This window comes from Pygocentrus nattereri, chromosome 9 (genome assembly GCF_015220715.1).
Source record: "Pygocentrus nattereri isolate fPygNat1 chromosome 9, fPygNat1.pri, whole genome shotgun sequence".
In the NCBI taxonomy this organism is placed as follows: Eukaryota; Metazoa; Chordata; class Actinopteri; order Characiformes; family Serrasalmidae; genus Pygocentrus; species Pygocentrus nattereri.
Genome location: NC_051219.1, coordinates 23,696,859 through 23,712,748, shown reverse-complemented (window position 1 = coordinate 23,712,748; position 15,890 = coordinate 23,696,859). Strand labels below are relative to the sequence as shown.

Below are 15,890 nucleotides of genomic sequence, written 5' to 3'. Positions count from 1 at the left end.
TAAATAAATAAATAAATTTTAAATAATAATAATCAGTTATATAATATAATGATAATAATAATAAATAATAATAAATTACCAGTAAGCCAGAGAAGGATGCTCCTTTAGGACTTTGGTTGGCAGAGTGGGAAGTTTCTTTAAATCTGTCCTGGTGTTATCATCACTGAAATCAATCAGAATTATTAATCATAATAGCCATCACTGGAAAGCAGCAGAGAGGAAAAGCGATCAATAAAATAGCAGTAAATCATTGGTGCTTGTATTGTAACTGTAAGATAATTCAAAATACACTGGCCCTCAAAAGTTTGGGCACATCCAGTGTTACATGTTTTAACAATTTTCTTTGTTGGCTTGCCAGTCATTTACCAATTTGGTAACTGATGTTTAGTTATTTGCCATTTTTGTTGTATAAACTGCAAAACACAAGGATTAGCTGCCTTGGGAATAAAGCCAAAAGCGACACATTTTCTCCCTTAACAAAAGTTTGGAAAAGAAAACTGTCAAATAATAAATTAAAATACAAGAAGGTATCTTGGTGATCATGAAGCTAAGCATGAAAAATAAATATACACACAGCATCAGCACAGAGCTGCTTTAGTGGAAAGTACAGGCCAAAAAAATCTCATTTCAAAAGAAGCCGGATATCTCCGAACCTCTGACAGGCAATGCAGCACTACAACAAAGACCGCTGGGATATTAGAGCTTAAACTTTACAATGCAGTCAGAAGTCAAAATGTTCAGGAATATAAAATGACTTTTGTGCTCTGGAGTTGGGTTTTCTTACCTTGTATAATCCCCCTTAGCTTCCTATAAATATAAACAGATTGGTGAGAAAGTGCAGAGCTGTCAGTGCTGATTACAGTTCCAGAAAAACACAGACTGGGACTCTGTTGTTCTCACCTGCAGAGCGTGTGCAGCCAGTTTAAACACCAGCTCACTCTCCACCTCAATATCACCCTGCAGCACACAGACACTCATTAATATCACCAATTCACTCAGAAGAATCAATGACTCATATCACAAGCTGATCTGTAAGAAAACTTTCCATTAAGCTCTACTTTCACAATTACACACACACATTTTTTCCCAGATTGTAAGGGGGAGCGAGGAGGTGGACGCACACGCTGAGATAAGCGAGATTTATTATGGGCAAATCCAGGGTCGTGGTCAAAACAGTGCAGGTTCATATAGCCGATGCGGACAGAACGGGGGACAGACATGACAAAAACCAGAGTAACCAGCAAACAGACATCAAACAAAGACCAATACAATGATACAAAGACTGGCAAACACAAGGGGCAAACACAGGGCTTAAATACATGGGACAATGAGGGACAGGTGAAAACAATCAGGGGCGGAGTTACAAAACCAAAACACGAACACATGGACAGGACTGGGAGGGGCTAACCGTGACACAGATATTATTCCCAGATAATATATTAGACATTATTCCACTGGCATTATTCCATAGACATTATTCCATAGGCATTATAGATCATTGGGGCAGTCATGGGCTGGAGGTTAGGGAACCAGCCTCGTTACCGGAAGGCCGCCGGTTTGATCCCCAGAGCTGACAGCACATGACTGAGGTGTCCTTGAGCACGACACCTAACCCCCAACTGCTCCCTGGGTGCTGCGGATTGGGCTGCCCACCGCTCCGGGCCAGTGTGCTCACTGTCCCCCAGTGTGTGTGCTCACTAGTGTGTATGTGGTGTTTCACTTCACGGATGGGTTAAATGTGGAGGTGAAATTTCCCCGTTGTGGGACTAATAAGGGTCTCTTAATCTAATTTAATTATTGCACAGAAACTATACCACTGGCATTAATGCATATACACTATTCCACTAGTATTATTCCATAGATATTATTACACAAACATCCCACAAACCTTATTACACAGGCATTATCCCACAGGCACTATACCACTGGCATTATTCCATAGACATTATTCCACTGACATTATTCCACAGAGACTATTGGCATTATTCTACAAAGACTATTCCACTAGCACTATTCCATAGTATTATTCCACAAACATCCCACAAACATTATTCCACAAGCTTTATTACACAGACACTATTTCATTTATTCCACAAGCATTATTCAAGACATTATTTTACACATTATTTCCCTCGCAATATTCCATGGACACTGTTCCACAGACAACATTCCTCTGACACTATCCCACTGGCATTATTCCACAGACATCATTCAACAGATATTAGTCAACTCATATTATTACACACCACTATTCCACAGACACTAACCCACAGCACTTTTATTCCACATTCATTATTCCACAGATATCAATCCATAGATTTCATGAGTTCATTCCACACATATTCTACAAACAATATTCCACATACATTATTCCACAGATATTCTGTTCCGCATACATTCCACAGATACTGTGCCACACACATTATTTTATGTACATTTTTTCACATACAACATTGTGCGCACAATATTCCATGGACATTATTCCACAATCATAATTTCACATGCATTATTCCACACACATTATTCCACTCAGATTTCCTTCTTCTTCTCCTTCTTTCGGCTGCTCCCTTCAGGGATCGCCACATCGGAACATCTGCCTCCATCTTGCCCTATCCACTGCCTCCTCTACTTTTACACCAACCATCTCCTTGTCCACCTTCACTACATCCATAAACCTTCTCTGAGGTCTACCTCTTCTCCATCTCCAGCTCCATCTCCAACATTCTTTGACCAATATATCCACTATTCCTCCTCAACACATGTCCAAACCATCTCAACCTGGCCTCTCTGGCTTTATCTCCAAACTGCTCCACCTTCACTGTCCCTCTGATCTGCTCATTTTTAATCTTGTCCATCCTTGTCACTCCCAACGAAAAATCTCAGCATCTTCATCTCTGCCACCTCCAGCTCAGCCTCCTGTCTTTTAGACAGAGCCACAGTCTCCAAACCAAACATCATAGCAGGACGCACTACTGTCTTGTAAACCTTCCCTTTCACTCTTGCTGCTATCCTTCTGTCACACATAAGCACTGACATCTCCACCCACTCCATCCTCTTCTTCACCTCTTTTATACACTGTCCATTGCTCTGGATGGTTGACCCAAGATATTTGAAGTCATCACCTTTACGACCTCTACTCCTTGCATCTTCACCTTTCCACCTGCCTCCCTCTCATTCACACACATGTATTCCGTCTTGTCTCTACTGACCTTCATTCCTCTCCTCTCCAGTGCAAACCTCCACCTCTCCAGATTCTCTTCCACCTGCTCTCTACTCTCACCACAGATCACAATGTCATCTGCAAACATCAAGGTCCATGGAGCCTCCTGCCTGACCTTATCTGTCAACCTGTCCATCACCATTGCAAACAAGAAGGGGCTCAAAGCTGATCCCTGATGTAACCCTACCTTCACCTTGAAACCATTTGTCACTCCAACTGCACACCTCACCACTGTCTCACTATCCTCATACATGTCCTGCATCACCCTAACATACTTTTCAGCTACACCTGACTTCCTCATACAGTACCACAATTCCTGTCTTGGCACCCTATCATATGCCTTCTCTAGATCCACAAAGACAATGCAGCTCCTTCTGACCTTCTCTGTACTTCTCTACCAACACTCTCAACGCAAAAATTGCATCTGTGGTACTCTTTCTGGGCATGAAACCAAACTGCTGCTCACTGATCTGGACCTCTCGCCTTAGCCTTGCTTCAACAACTCTTTCCCATACCTTCATGGTGTGGCTCATCAACTTTATAACTCTGTAGTTACTGCAGCTCTGCACATCACCCTTGTTCTTAAAAATGGGGACCAATACACTGCTTCTCCACTCATCAGGCATCCTCTCACTCTCCAGGATTTTGTTAAACAACCTGGTTAAAAAGTCCACTGCCTTCTCTCCTAAACATCTCCATACCTCCACAGGTATGTCATCTGGACCAACTGCCTTTCCATTCTTCATCCTTTTTAAAGCTGCCCTCACTTCCACCTGACTAATTCTCTGCACTTCCTGATCCACTATCTCTCCCCCCATTGTCCTCCACTCTCTCTCGTTTTCCTCATTCATTAGTTCTTCAAAGTACTCCTTCCATCTACTCAACACTCTCTGTTCACTCACTAGTACATTTCCCTCTCTATCCTTTATCAGCCTAACCTGCTGTACATCCTTTCCAGCTCTATCTCTCTGTTTAGCCAACTTTCCTTGTCTTCTTTCCTCTGACCAGACGAAACACTCAGATTTCCTAACAGACCTTATTCAACAGGTGTTATTCCACAGACACTATTTCACAGACCTTATTCCACAAAAAAAAATCATAGACACTATTCGAGACAGATTATTCCACAAAAACTACTCTACAGATATACAGATCATATACCAAGGGTTATTCCACATACCTTCTCTAATGGACCAATTTTTTTTACATTTATGCAGCTGCCCTGAAAAACTGCCACTTTTGACATCAGGTTAAAAACTGATTGAAGGCTGTTTAAACAGGCTAAAATGCATCTAAATGATTTTGTCTGAGTCAAGGGTAAGTCAGGGTATTCCTCTGTAAGCATCTCCTTGCAGCATTGCAGTAACAAAACCACAGACGGAGGCACAGACTAACTGCCAGAGGTTTGCGGCTTTTAAATGATTAAATTAACTTGGAACTCCTAAAAGAAAAGAGAGCTGAGCAGGAACTTACATTATAAATGGCAGCTTTTGCATTGAGGAAGAACAGCTCCACCGTTGTGTGCTCTTTCAGCAGAGAAATATTCTCTATGTAAAATCTAGGGGGAAGAAGGTGATGAGTTATTAAGTAAGTCATATTTTATTCTCCATTTACAGTCAGCAATAGCAAAAACCTGCAGCAGTTTGATATGAACTCATAGCTCAGTTAGATAAATGGAGAAACTGTTTGGAATGTGCAGATTCTAAACTTTCAGTCTCCACCACATCTGTGTAAGCAGAGCAGAAGATCTTTTATTATGATTTGAATTTGATATAAAGTTATTGTGATGTGTACACAGAGAAAAACTATTCTTTACAATCCTGGCCTTCCTTAGACACTCAAATAAACATATGAAACTTATTATTAATGCATAAAGTTGATCTAATATAAATATACAAACCCAATTCTAAAACGTTTAGAGAGCAAAATATATACAAAAAAAGCAGCGATTTATAAATTTGATCAACTTCATTGCTGTTTTGGTCTTTTTTTATGTGAAAATACTCTCAATCCAAAACTGATGCCTGCAACATGTTCCAAAAAAAGTTGGGACAGGGTCAGTTAACTAATAGTACTATTACTACTCCTATTACTACTACTACTAATAATAACAAAAATAATAATAAACAGAAATATATATAAACATTAAAATATAAAGAAAACAATAAAATAAACAACGAATGAGAATACAAAAGAAGAAAAATAGAATGAATAAACAAAACAAACAAAATGCTAAATAAAAACATGTTTTCAGCTGCTAACAGATGATGCCTGATGAATATTAATTGGTAAAGAGTTTTAGATTTTTGATGTGCTCTTCACCATCTTTCTGTGCTTCATCCTAGCAACATGTAATAAAGCAGCACTTCATAATCTTAAAATGTGATTTGGAACATATTATGAACATCTTGCACCTTAAAAAGGTGATTCAATCATGCCTGGGTTAAAAAGAAAAGGCAGAGTGCTTTATGAGTGAGTATGGATCAAGGCTCGCTACTTGGCCAAAAATGCATTGGCAAATAATCAAAGAATAAAACAATAATGTTCCTCAGAGAGAGACTGTAAGGATTTTAGATATTTTAGATATTTTACATATATATAAATGCTGTTAAAGGAAAAGTGATGTAACACAGTGGTAAACATGCTTCAACATGTCCAACTTTTGGAACCAGCTGCAATGAGCTGATATTTAGCTGCAATGAGCTGATGGAATGAGCAGATATTTACAAAAAACAATTAAGTTCATAAGGTAAAACAGCAAATACTATGTTTTTGTATAATTTTCAATTGAATACAGGTCAAACAGAATTTGTGTTTTTGTCTTTATCAGCATTGCACTCACTGTCTCTTCTTTGGACCTGGGTTTGAAATGTATTATATTCAACTAACCATATTATTATGTAAATGAAATAGTTTGTATAGCACTTCTAAGGGTTAAAGTGGTGTATTAATGACAGACAGTCGAATTTAAGGTTTCAGAGTTTGTCATTTGTCATGAAGCATAATTTTCTACCATTTCAGAACAGGGATTCTCCCAGCATGAGTCAGCTGATGAGCAACTCTAAGCGTAGACGGGTGTAAGACGGGACACGTCCTGCAGCTCTGATCACATACCTCACCAGAAAATTGAGGGCAATCGGCCCAGTCTTCTTGGAAAAGTCATGTTCCAGAACTCTGCGGTCCAGCTGTAGCCATTTACAGTGACCACTAGAACAGCAAGGGAATGCGGGGAACATGACATCACCATAAAATTCACATTGATAGGGCACACTTTTAAATCTACACTCTTAAAAATGATTGTTCTTCGAGGCTTCTTTAGTAAAGACAATGGTTGTATATAGAACCAAAAATGGTTCTGCTATTGTATTCAAGCTTGAGATCATTACAATAACAGAACCCCTTTTGTGCTATACAGAACCATTATTAAAAACATTCTACATAGAATTATAATGTAAAAAAATATTTGAATGTTGTATGTTCTTAAAAAAGATCTTCAAGGGTTCTTCAGTAAAGAAAATGGTTCTTTATAGAACCATGCAAACTTTAAAAAAAACACATTTTTGCCAAGCTTCTTATAACAGAGGAACTATTTTTGTGCTTTATAGAACTCTTTTCAAAAATGTGCTATAAAGAACCATCTACAGCACATTCTCCATCAATCTGAAGAATTCTTTAATAATGCAAAGGTTTCTTTGAGTGTTCATTGTTCTATATAGAACCATTTTCTTTACCAAAGAACCTTTGGAGTGTGTGCATCTTAAGTTTTTTTTTGTTAAGGATTTAATTTTAAGATCATTGGGCCTCGTTCACCAATATCCTTCTTCAGTGTGTTCTTAAGAAGGTCCTAAGAAAAAGTCTGCGTCAGATTCATGACGTGTTCTTAAACCATAGAACTGTTAACATTTGTGCTCTCAGTGTGTGTAGATTCTGTTCTTACCTAAGAACAATTCCAAATAAGAAAACACTGGTGAATGTCAGACTCTTTGTGAAAACAGTGCAAGTGAGAAATTTCTTGGTGAATGAGGCCCAATTCTATGAACTTCTTAGTGTTTGTCTTAGGAACCTTCACAAGTTTTTTGTTTAGGAAAGCTTTTGTAAATCCTACTTCTGGCAATTAGGTTAAATTCATGTTGGTCTTGTTTCTGTGAATGGCTGTGAGAATGAATAAATATGTTACTCACATGTCATCAACAAAAGTGAAGCCAAAGTATTCCTTCTCTTTCAGGTTAAAGTGGGAGGAGACTAAATCCAGGAGTTCCCGCGACAACAGCTTCGGCTACAGAAGAGGAACATAAAGCTGAGTATTTACGGAAAACTAAACTAATGCTAACCATTAAATGCACACTCTCCTCTACCAGGTCTTCCAGGTGGTTGTTAGGGCCCCATTTGCTTTGTAGTTGTGTTGTTTTAACCAGTTTTTGAACTCTAGTTTTGGAAACTTCTGTTTTGCTATGGTTGCTAGCAACAAATGATATCTGATACACATTTTCAGAGACTGCCCTTCATTTATGTAATTTCCAGTCAAATATGAAAATGATTCATTTTTCAGCATCAGGAAAAACAGATAACACATTTAACATAAGCTGACACAGAGTCCTCAACAACTAACTGTAATATAAGCTGTTTGAGAGTTCATTGTGACTGGGCCAAGTACCAAAGTTCAATCTTAGGCCTAACTCTGCATGGTATGTGTGAAGCGGCAGTGTGCAAAAATGCTAGCCTTTCATTCATGCAGCGTTTGTTCTGCGAAGCGGAGCAGCGAGAACGTTATACAGACATTCCTGTTACTCTGTTCAACATCATTTGTGAAAGTGAATGGTATGTTTGTTTGTCCTCAACATGATTCTGTCTTCTGATTACAAAAAAGGTTTCAAGCCTGCTAGACCAACTGAGAAATCTGTTTACAGAATGTTTAGCTAATATTTTCCCTTAAATTAAATAAAAGTTTTTTTTAAGTTTGTATATGAAATATATGAAATATATATATGAAAAGCAGGGCTTTCCCTACCACTCACACCACACAGAAGCAGTACATGTGAATCAGGACTTATTAGCTGGTTGATTGTTTTCCAATGTAATCCAAACACATTCAGTGATGTTGAGGTCTGGCCTCTGGGGTAGTCAGTCCATTGTACTCTAGTCTTTGGGGTCAGAGCCAATTTGTATGACCTTCATGACTCGACTGTGACTTCTAATGAGAGCTGGATCCTGATCAGAGAGTGAAGACCCTCAGCAGAGTCCTGCTGTGAGCTGAATAAGCCAGCACTGATGGGAGGAAGTCTAAAGATTAATGCAGACCAACCTTAAAATAGCTCTTAAACTCATAACGCTCTCACCGAACAGTGAGACATTCTGTTGAATTTCAGTGTCACTTCTCAGTGAAAACCACACAAATAAATCCATGCTGGCACATTTAGCTCTCCACTGTTTACTCTCAATGACGTCTGGTTTCATGCTGTCGACTCTCATTGACATCACAGGTTGTCAGGCGTTAAGAACAGTATTTCAGGGTTTAAGGCAATGTTCTCCATGGTTACGCTACACCCAATCCTATATGTGCACTACATCTGTTTCCATGGTTACACCTCATCCATTTTCATTGTTATGTTACACCCATTCCCATGCTTACACTACATTTGTTTCCATAGTTTCCTAGTTCTGTCATTTCATGGTTTCTGAGGTTATGCCCATTTCTCTATACCCATTTGCATTGTTATGTTACACCAATTTCTATGGTTACTCCACTTCCATTTCAACTGTTACATTATATTTGCTTCCATGTTTACACTGCATCTATTACCATGGTTCCCTAGTTCCATGGTGTCCATGGTTACATTATACCACTTCCATTGGTACGCTATACCATTTTCCACTGTTGCACTACATAGTACACTACACCTATTTCCAAAATTATTCTATGCCCATTTGCATTATTGCATTACACCAGTTTCTGTGGTTACTCCATGGTTTCCATGGTTATACCACATCCATTTCCTCAGCTCCATGGTTTCATGGTTTCATAGTTATGCTACACCTATTTCCATGATTAATGATAGTTAAGGTAAAAAACTTACTTTTTTAACTTACTTTAAGGGAGTTTGATTATCCCTTTGTTTTTTTCACAAAGAGAGTGAATCAAGCTTTAACAAAAGTCCTAGAGTATAAATAGTCTTAACACTATGAAAAAAGCATTTAGACATTTTATGCTATACAGTAACATTTAGCTATTTGTAATCTTATTTGTAAATAATTTAAAGGACGTTTGAGAAATGCAGCTGAGATCTGCTCTCACCCGAAATACTGAATGATCAAAACATTGAATGAGACGATATCAGGTATGTTTCATTTCAATCTTATTTGCTTTGTGATAGTTACAGTGAGGGGTCGTACCTGAACCAGCAGCTCCAGTGTCCTGTTGTCCAGCAGGTGAACCTGGCAGAGGCGTCCCTCTGTCATCTGCACACAATGAGCTCAGATTAGATCAATATAATTCATCAGATCCTTTTATTCACGCTAACCGTCCCAAACCACAGTCACAGTACTGAGGACGAGGGGAGGTGAGTCATAACATCATTATAGCCTGGGCTTAATAATAAACATCCATATACACATTCACCACTGATATATGGAACAGTGGAATAGACAGATTTCAATGGTTATGCTACACCTCTTTCCACTATTATGCTACATCCATTGCCGTGTTTACTATACCTGTGTCATGGTAACTACATCTATTTTCATGGTTACCCTACACCCATGTCCATTGTTGCACTTCATCCAATAAAATAAGTTTTATTGTTTCCCTTGTTTTTACTGGAATCTTACATCTACTTTCTTGTTAATTGTATTTTTATTGTGTTTTTATTCATACGTTTATCTTGTGCATTTTAATTTTAATTCCTATGAATAAATATATATATCAGACAGCAGGATTATGTATTATATATTATAAAGTATTATATATTGTACTACAGTATAATACAGTGTACTATGTAGAATGTACCAAGATTAGTACTTAGTACTAACACTCTAGCTTTCTCCCACCAGCTAGGGAACTGGAGGAGGTTCATACTGAGCACTTGTAAATTTACAAAATAAATTTTATGCTCACTTAAACCATTTACAATTTACTGCATTGTTCTGTAATGTTTTACTAGTGAAATAAATCATTTTGAAATCAGATGAATCTTTTTGAATCACCCTGTATTATTATGCATAGGAGTATTAGTTACAATATACAGTGGTGCTTGAAAGTTTGTGAACCTTTTAGAATTTTCTATATTTCTGCATAAATATGACCTAATACATCATCAGATTTCCTAAGTCCTAAAAGTAGATAAAGAGAATCCAGTTAAACAAATGACACAAAAATATTATATTTGGTCATTTGTTTATTGAGGAAAATGATCCAATATTACATATTATATGCAAAAGTATGTGAACCTTTGCTTTGAGTGATCTGGTGTGACCCCCTGCACCATAACTGCAATTAAACGTTTCAGGTAACTGTTGATCAGTCCTGCACATCGGCTTGGAGGACTTTTAGCCCATTCCTCCGGACAGAACAGCTTCAACTCTGGGATGTTGGTGGGTTTCCTCACATTAACTGCTCACTTCAGGTCCTTCCCCAACATTTCGATGGGATTAAGGTCAGGACTTTGACTTGGCCATTACAAAACATTAACTTTATTCTTCTTTAACCATTCTTTGGTAGAACGACTTGCGTGCTTAGGGTCGTTGTCTTGCTGCATGACCCATCTTCTGTTGAGATTCAGTTCATGGACAGATGTCCTGATATTTTCCTTTAGAATTCTGATATAATTCAGAATTCATTGTTCATTCAATGATGGCAAGCCGTTCTGGCCCAGATGCAGCAAAACAGGCCCAAACCATGATACTACCACCACCATGTTTCACAGATGGAATAAGGTTCTTATGCAGGAATGCAGTGTTTTCCTTTCTCCAAACATAACGCTTTTCATTTAAACCAAAAAGTTCTATTTTGGTCTCATCCGTCCACAAAACATTCGTCCAGTAGCCTTCCAGCTTGTCCACGTGATCTTTAGCAAACTGCAGTTGAGCAGCAATGTTCTTTTTGGAGAATAGTGGCTTTCTCCTTGCAACCCTGCCATGCACACCATTGTTGTTCAATGTTCTCCTGATGATGGACTCATGAACATTAACATTAGCCAGTGTGAGAGAGAGGCCTTCAGTTGCTTAGAAATTACCCTGGGGTCCTTTGTTACCGCGTAGACTATTACACGCCTTGCTCTTGGAGTGATCTCTGTTGGCCGACCACTCCTGGGGAGGGAAACAATGGTCTTGATTTTCCTCCATTTGTACACAATCTGTCTGACTGTGGATTCGTGGAGTCCAAACTCTTTAGAGATTGTTTTGTAACCTTTCCCTGATGAGCATCAACAACTCTTTTTCTGAGGTCCTCAGAAATCTCGTTTGTTCAGGCCATAATACACTTCCATAAACATGTGTTGTGAAGAGCAGACTTTGATAGATCCCCGTTCTTAAAATAAAACAGGGTGCCCACTCGTACCTGATTGTCATCCAATTGACTGAAAACACCTGACTCTAATTTCACCTTCAAATCAATTGCAAATCCTACAGGTTCACATACTTTTGCCACTCACAAATATGTAATATTGGATCATTTTCCTCAATAAACAAAAGACCAAGTATATTATTTTTGTGTCATTTGTTTAACTGGGTTCTCTTTATCTACTTTTAGGACTTGTGTGAATAACTGATGATGTTTTAGGTCATATTTATGCAGAAATATAGAAAATTCTAAAGGGTTCACAAACTTTCAAGCACCACTGTACAGTCTCAACTACAGTCAGTATTGGTACACCTGTATAATGTAGTTACAAGTTAGGGGTTTCTAATGTAGTGGTCACTGAGCAGAAACACAAGGTAGAGGTTCACTTAACAACATGACACTGTTTGAGGTCAGTGTGTGATGATTTTAGACTACACCAAACACAGCTAATCGACAGCATTTTGGGGAAATGGGTGGGGTCGAAGCAAAAGCCTTTGTGTGAGAGATTTAGTGCTGTGGTAACAGTTTCAATGACCAGCAAACAGCAAAGAACAGCAAAGCAGCTAATATGTAGAAACTCACGAGAGTTTCTTTACTCATGAGAAAGCTGCATTTTTGGAGGCAAACAAAACTAACTCAAACACAAAAAACTGTAAATCATTAAAAGACCATGAATGACAGACCACCTCAAAGAGGCGATTTAAAGCAAAGGCGGAATGCCAGGTGCCCTGAGTAAATCAGGGCCTCTGATTGGTCATTTATTTATTTATCTACCTACACTGTATCACAAAAGTGAGTACACCCCTCACATTTCTGCAGATATTTAAGTTTATCTTTTCATGGGACAACACTGACAAAGTGACACTTTGACACAATGAAAAGTAGTATGTGTGCAGCTTATATAAGTGTAAATTTATTCTTCCCTCAAAATAACTCAATATACAGCCATTAATGTCTGAACCACCGGCAACAAAAATGAGTACACCCCTAAGAGACAGTTCCTGAAGTGTCAATATTTTGTGTGGCCACCATTATTTTCCAGAACTACCTTAACTCTCCTGGGCATGGAGTTTACCAGAGCTTCACAGGTTGCCACTGGAATGCTTTTCCACTCCTCCATGACGACATCATGGAGCTGGTGGATATTCGAGACTTTGCGCTCCTCCACCTTCCGCTTGAGGATGCCCCAAAGATGTTCTATTGGGTTTAGGTCTGGAGACATGCTTGGCTAGTCCATCACCTTTACCCTCAGCCTCTTCAACAAAGCAGTGGTCATCTTAGAGGTGTGTTTGGGGTCATTATCATGCTGAAACACTGCCCTGCGACCCAGTTTCCGGAAGGGAGGGGATCATGCTCTGCTTCAGTATTTCACAGTACATATTGGAGTTCATGTGTCCCTCAATGAAATGTAACTCCCCAACACCTGCTGCACTCATGCAACCCCAGACCATGACATTCCCACCACCATGCTTGACTGTAGGCATGACACACTTATCTTTGCACACCTCACCTGATTGCCGCCACACATGCTTGAGACCATCTGAACCAAACAAATTAATCTTGGTCTCATCAGACCATAGGACATGGTTCCAGTAATCCATGTCCTTTGTTGACATGTCTTCAGCAAACTGTTTGCGGGCTTTCTTGTGTACAGACCTCAGAAGAGGCTTCCTTCTGGGGTGACAGCCATGCAGACCAATTTGATGTAGTGTGCGACGTATGGTCTGAGCACTGACAGGCTGACCCCCCACCTCTTCAATCTCTGCAGCAATGCTGACAGCACTCCTGCACCTATCTTTCAAAGACAGCATTTGGATGCGACGCTGAGCACGTGCACTCAGCTTCTTTGGACGACCAACACAAGTTCTGTTCTGAGTGGACCCTGCTCTTTTAAAACGCTGGATGATCTTGGCCACTGTGCTGCAGCTCAGTTTCAGGGTGTTGGCAATCTTCTTGTAGCCTTGGCCATCTTCATGTAGAGCAACAATTCATCTTTTAAGATCCTCAGAGTTCTTTGCCATAAGATGCCATGTTGGAACTTTCAGTGACCAGTATGAGAGAGTGTGAGAGCTGTACTACAAATTTGAACACACCTGCTCCCTATGCACACCTGAGACCTAGTAACACTAACGAGTCACATGACATAACGAGTCACTCCACATTTTGGAGGGAAAATGACAAGCAGTGCTCAGTTTGGACATTTAGGGGTGTAGTCTCTTAGGTGTGTACTCACTTTTGTTGCCAGTGGTTTAGACATTAATGGCTGTATATTGAGTTATTGTGAGGGAAGAATAAATTTACACTGTTATATGAGCTGCACACAGACTACTTTTCATTGTGTCAAAGTATCATTTTGTCAGTGTTGTCCCATGAAAAGATATACTTAAATATCTGCAGAAATGTGAGGAGTGTACTCACTTTTGTGATACACTGTATTTACACCCCTTCACGCACATACACCAGTGCTTGTCCATATACATGTTACTCGTAATCGTGACTAATAATTTGACTTGGAAGTTAGAAACAGGCACTTATGGTAAAATACATGAGATCAGAGCTCAAATGACAGCTCAGAAAGAAAAAGTAGACTTTTTTTTCTTTTATTACGAAATAATGGGCTTATCTGTGATGTCAACATCAGCCAGCCCACTGTTCAGCTCCCACAGCCAGAAGGCCATGTTAACACTAGACTGACTGCAGTCTTTTTCAGCAGTGATGTACTGAGAGTGACATTTAAAGAAATGGGATATTATTAAAGACGTTTCAGCCAAGAAAAGAAGAAAGAGATGCTTATTGGTTCTTCTACTGGAGTAAAAGTTCTGCACTGTTCTAATCAGGAAAAAATGTATTTTTGCCGTCATTGTTTTAAAGTGACTTTAAAAAAGACTTTAGCTTGTACAGGTCTTGGTTGTTTTGGTGATGTTATGGGTTTTGCAGAGTAAACACTACCACAGCTACCACAGCATCGCGCAACCTTGGTCAGAGTGCAGGTATAGCACATATGAGCTACATCAAAGGTTTTGAGTTTTGGCATCAAAGTTCTTATAGGTGAGTCTATTCACCCTGTGAGTATATTATTGGGCAGGCAGTGATTTCCAGCGATACGAGACCAAACACCTCTCTCTCTGAATGGGGAGAGTCCAAAATACTTAAAAGTGAAGATCAAATTACTATTTAAAAAACATATTTGAATTCACTGATAAAATCTGACAAAAGCCTCATACACAGTTTGTAATGTTTGGCTCAGTAATACACAATTCCTGAAGAGTGGGACTTCCTCCGTAAAACAGACGCCATGTTGAGTGTTACAAGAGCTGTGTACCAATTCAGGTATTCATCCTTCGAAGGATGCGGTCCACGAAGGCATGTCCTTAGAAGGCTGCCCTCAAAAAAGATGGTGTACTGTTTGTGTCTCAGCACTTCTGTTCTCACCTTTACTGTTGTGCCAGTCAAATTATTTTAAAGTTCTTTAAAGACGGAGCCAGAAACTTTTATTTTATTTTTTTGTTACAGATGGAGAGATATTTCTCTCTGTCTACTCCTTGCTCCCTAAAACAAAACAAAATGTTGGCAGAGGTTTTGCCTCAGTCCCCGTTGGCTTTTTTCTTTTGTATTGTACATATATATATATATAAAGTGTCTCCTCGGCCGTCGTTCGCTCCTCTGCTGACGCTGCCATGTTCTCGAATCCTCACCTGCATGCAATAAACCTCAGTGTTGGCTGGCGACGGATCCATCCGTAGAAACCTTCGTTGTCACGGAAAAGAAGGAGCATTTGGAATGGCACAGCCTAGTCGCGCCACTGTGATGCAATCAGCCTTTAAATGCAGCCTCCGAAGGACTCGACCACTGAATTGGGACGCAGCTGTGCTGCTGCACTCATTTTCAACCAGTGACCATTTCCTCCTTTACGTCTGGGTCTCCTTTACGTCGGTGTGCAGTAACATTAATCATCGGTTTGCTGATCGTTAGCCATGTGACTACATCTGTCCATGCTTACTAAATTTGGTTAAGTCAGGAGGGAACTCAGCATCAACTGCACCCCCAGAGCCAACCAGTGGGTTAAAGCTTGTAGCCCATACATGTAACTGCATTTCTCAGCAACTCCATTCATCA

General features: G+C 39.4%; 1 protein-coding gene across 2 annotated transcripts in view; it reads right to left on the bottom strand.

Moving 5' to 3' along the window:
• Positions 1-15,890, bottom strand: part of frmd4bb (FERM domain containing 4Bb) — a 66,886-nt gene that overhangs the window by 24,987 nt on the left and 26,009 nt on the right. For both annotated transcript variants that reach the window (XM_037540827.1, XM_017715606.2), the window contains exons 2-8: positions 9,611-9,676; positions 7,402-7,496; positions 6,335-6,427; positions 4,694-4,778; positions 901-957; positions 785-807; positions 80-163 (exon numbers count right to left, since the gene is read on the bottom strand). In XM_037540827.1, the coding sequence (XP_037396724.1) occupies positions 80-163; positions 785-807; positions 901-957; positions 4,694-4,778; positions 6,335-6,427; positions 7,402-7,496; positions 9,611-9,676 (503 nt within the window). The remainder of the gene's footprint in view (positions 1-79; positions 164-784; positions 808-900; positions 958-4,693; positions 4,779-6,334; positions 6,428-7,401; positions 7,497-9,610; positions 9,677-15,890) is intronic.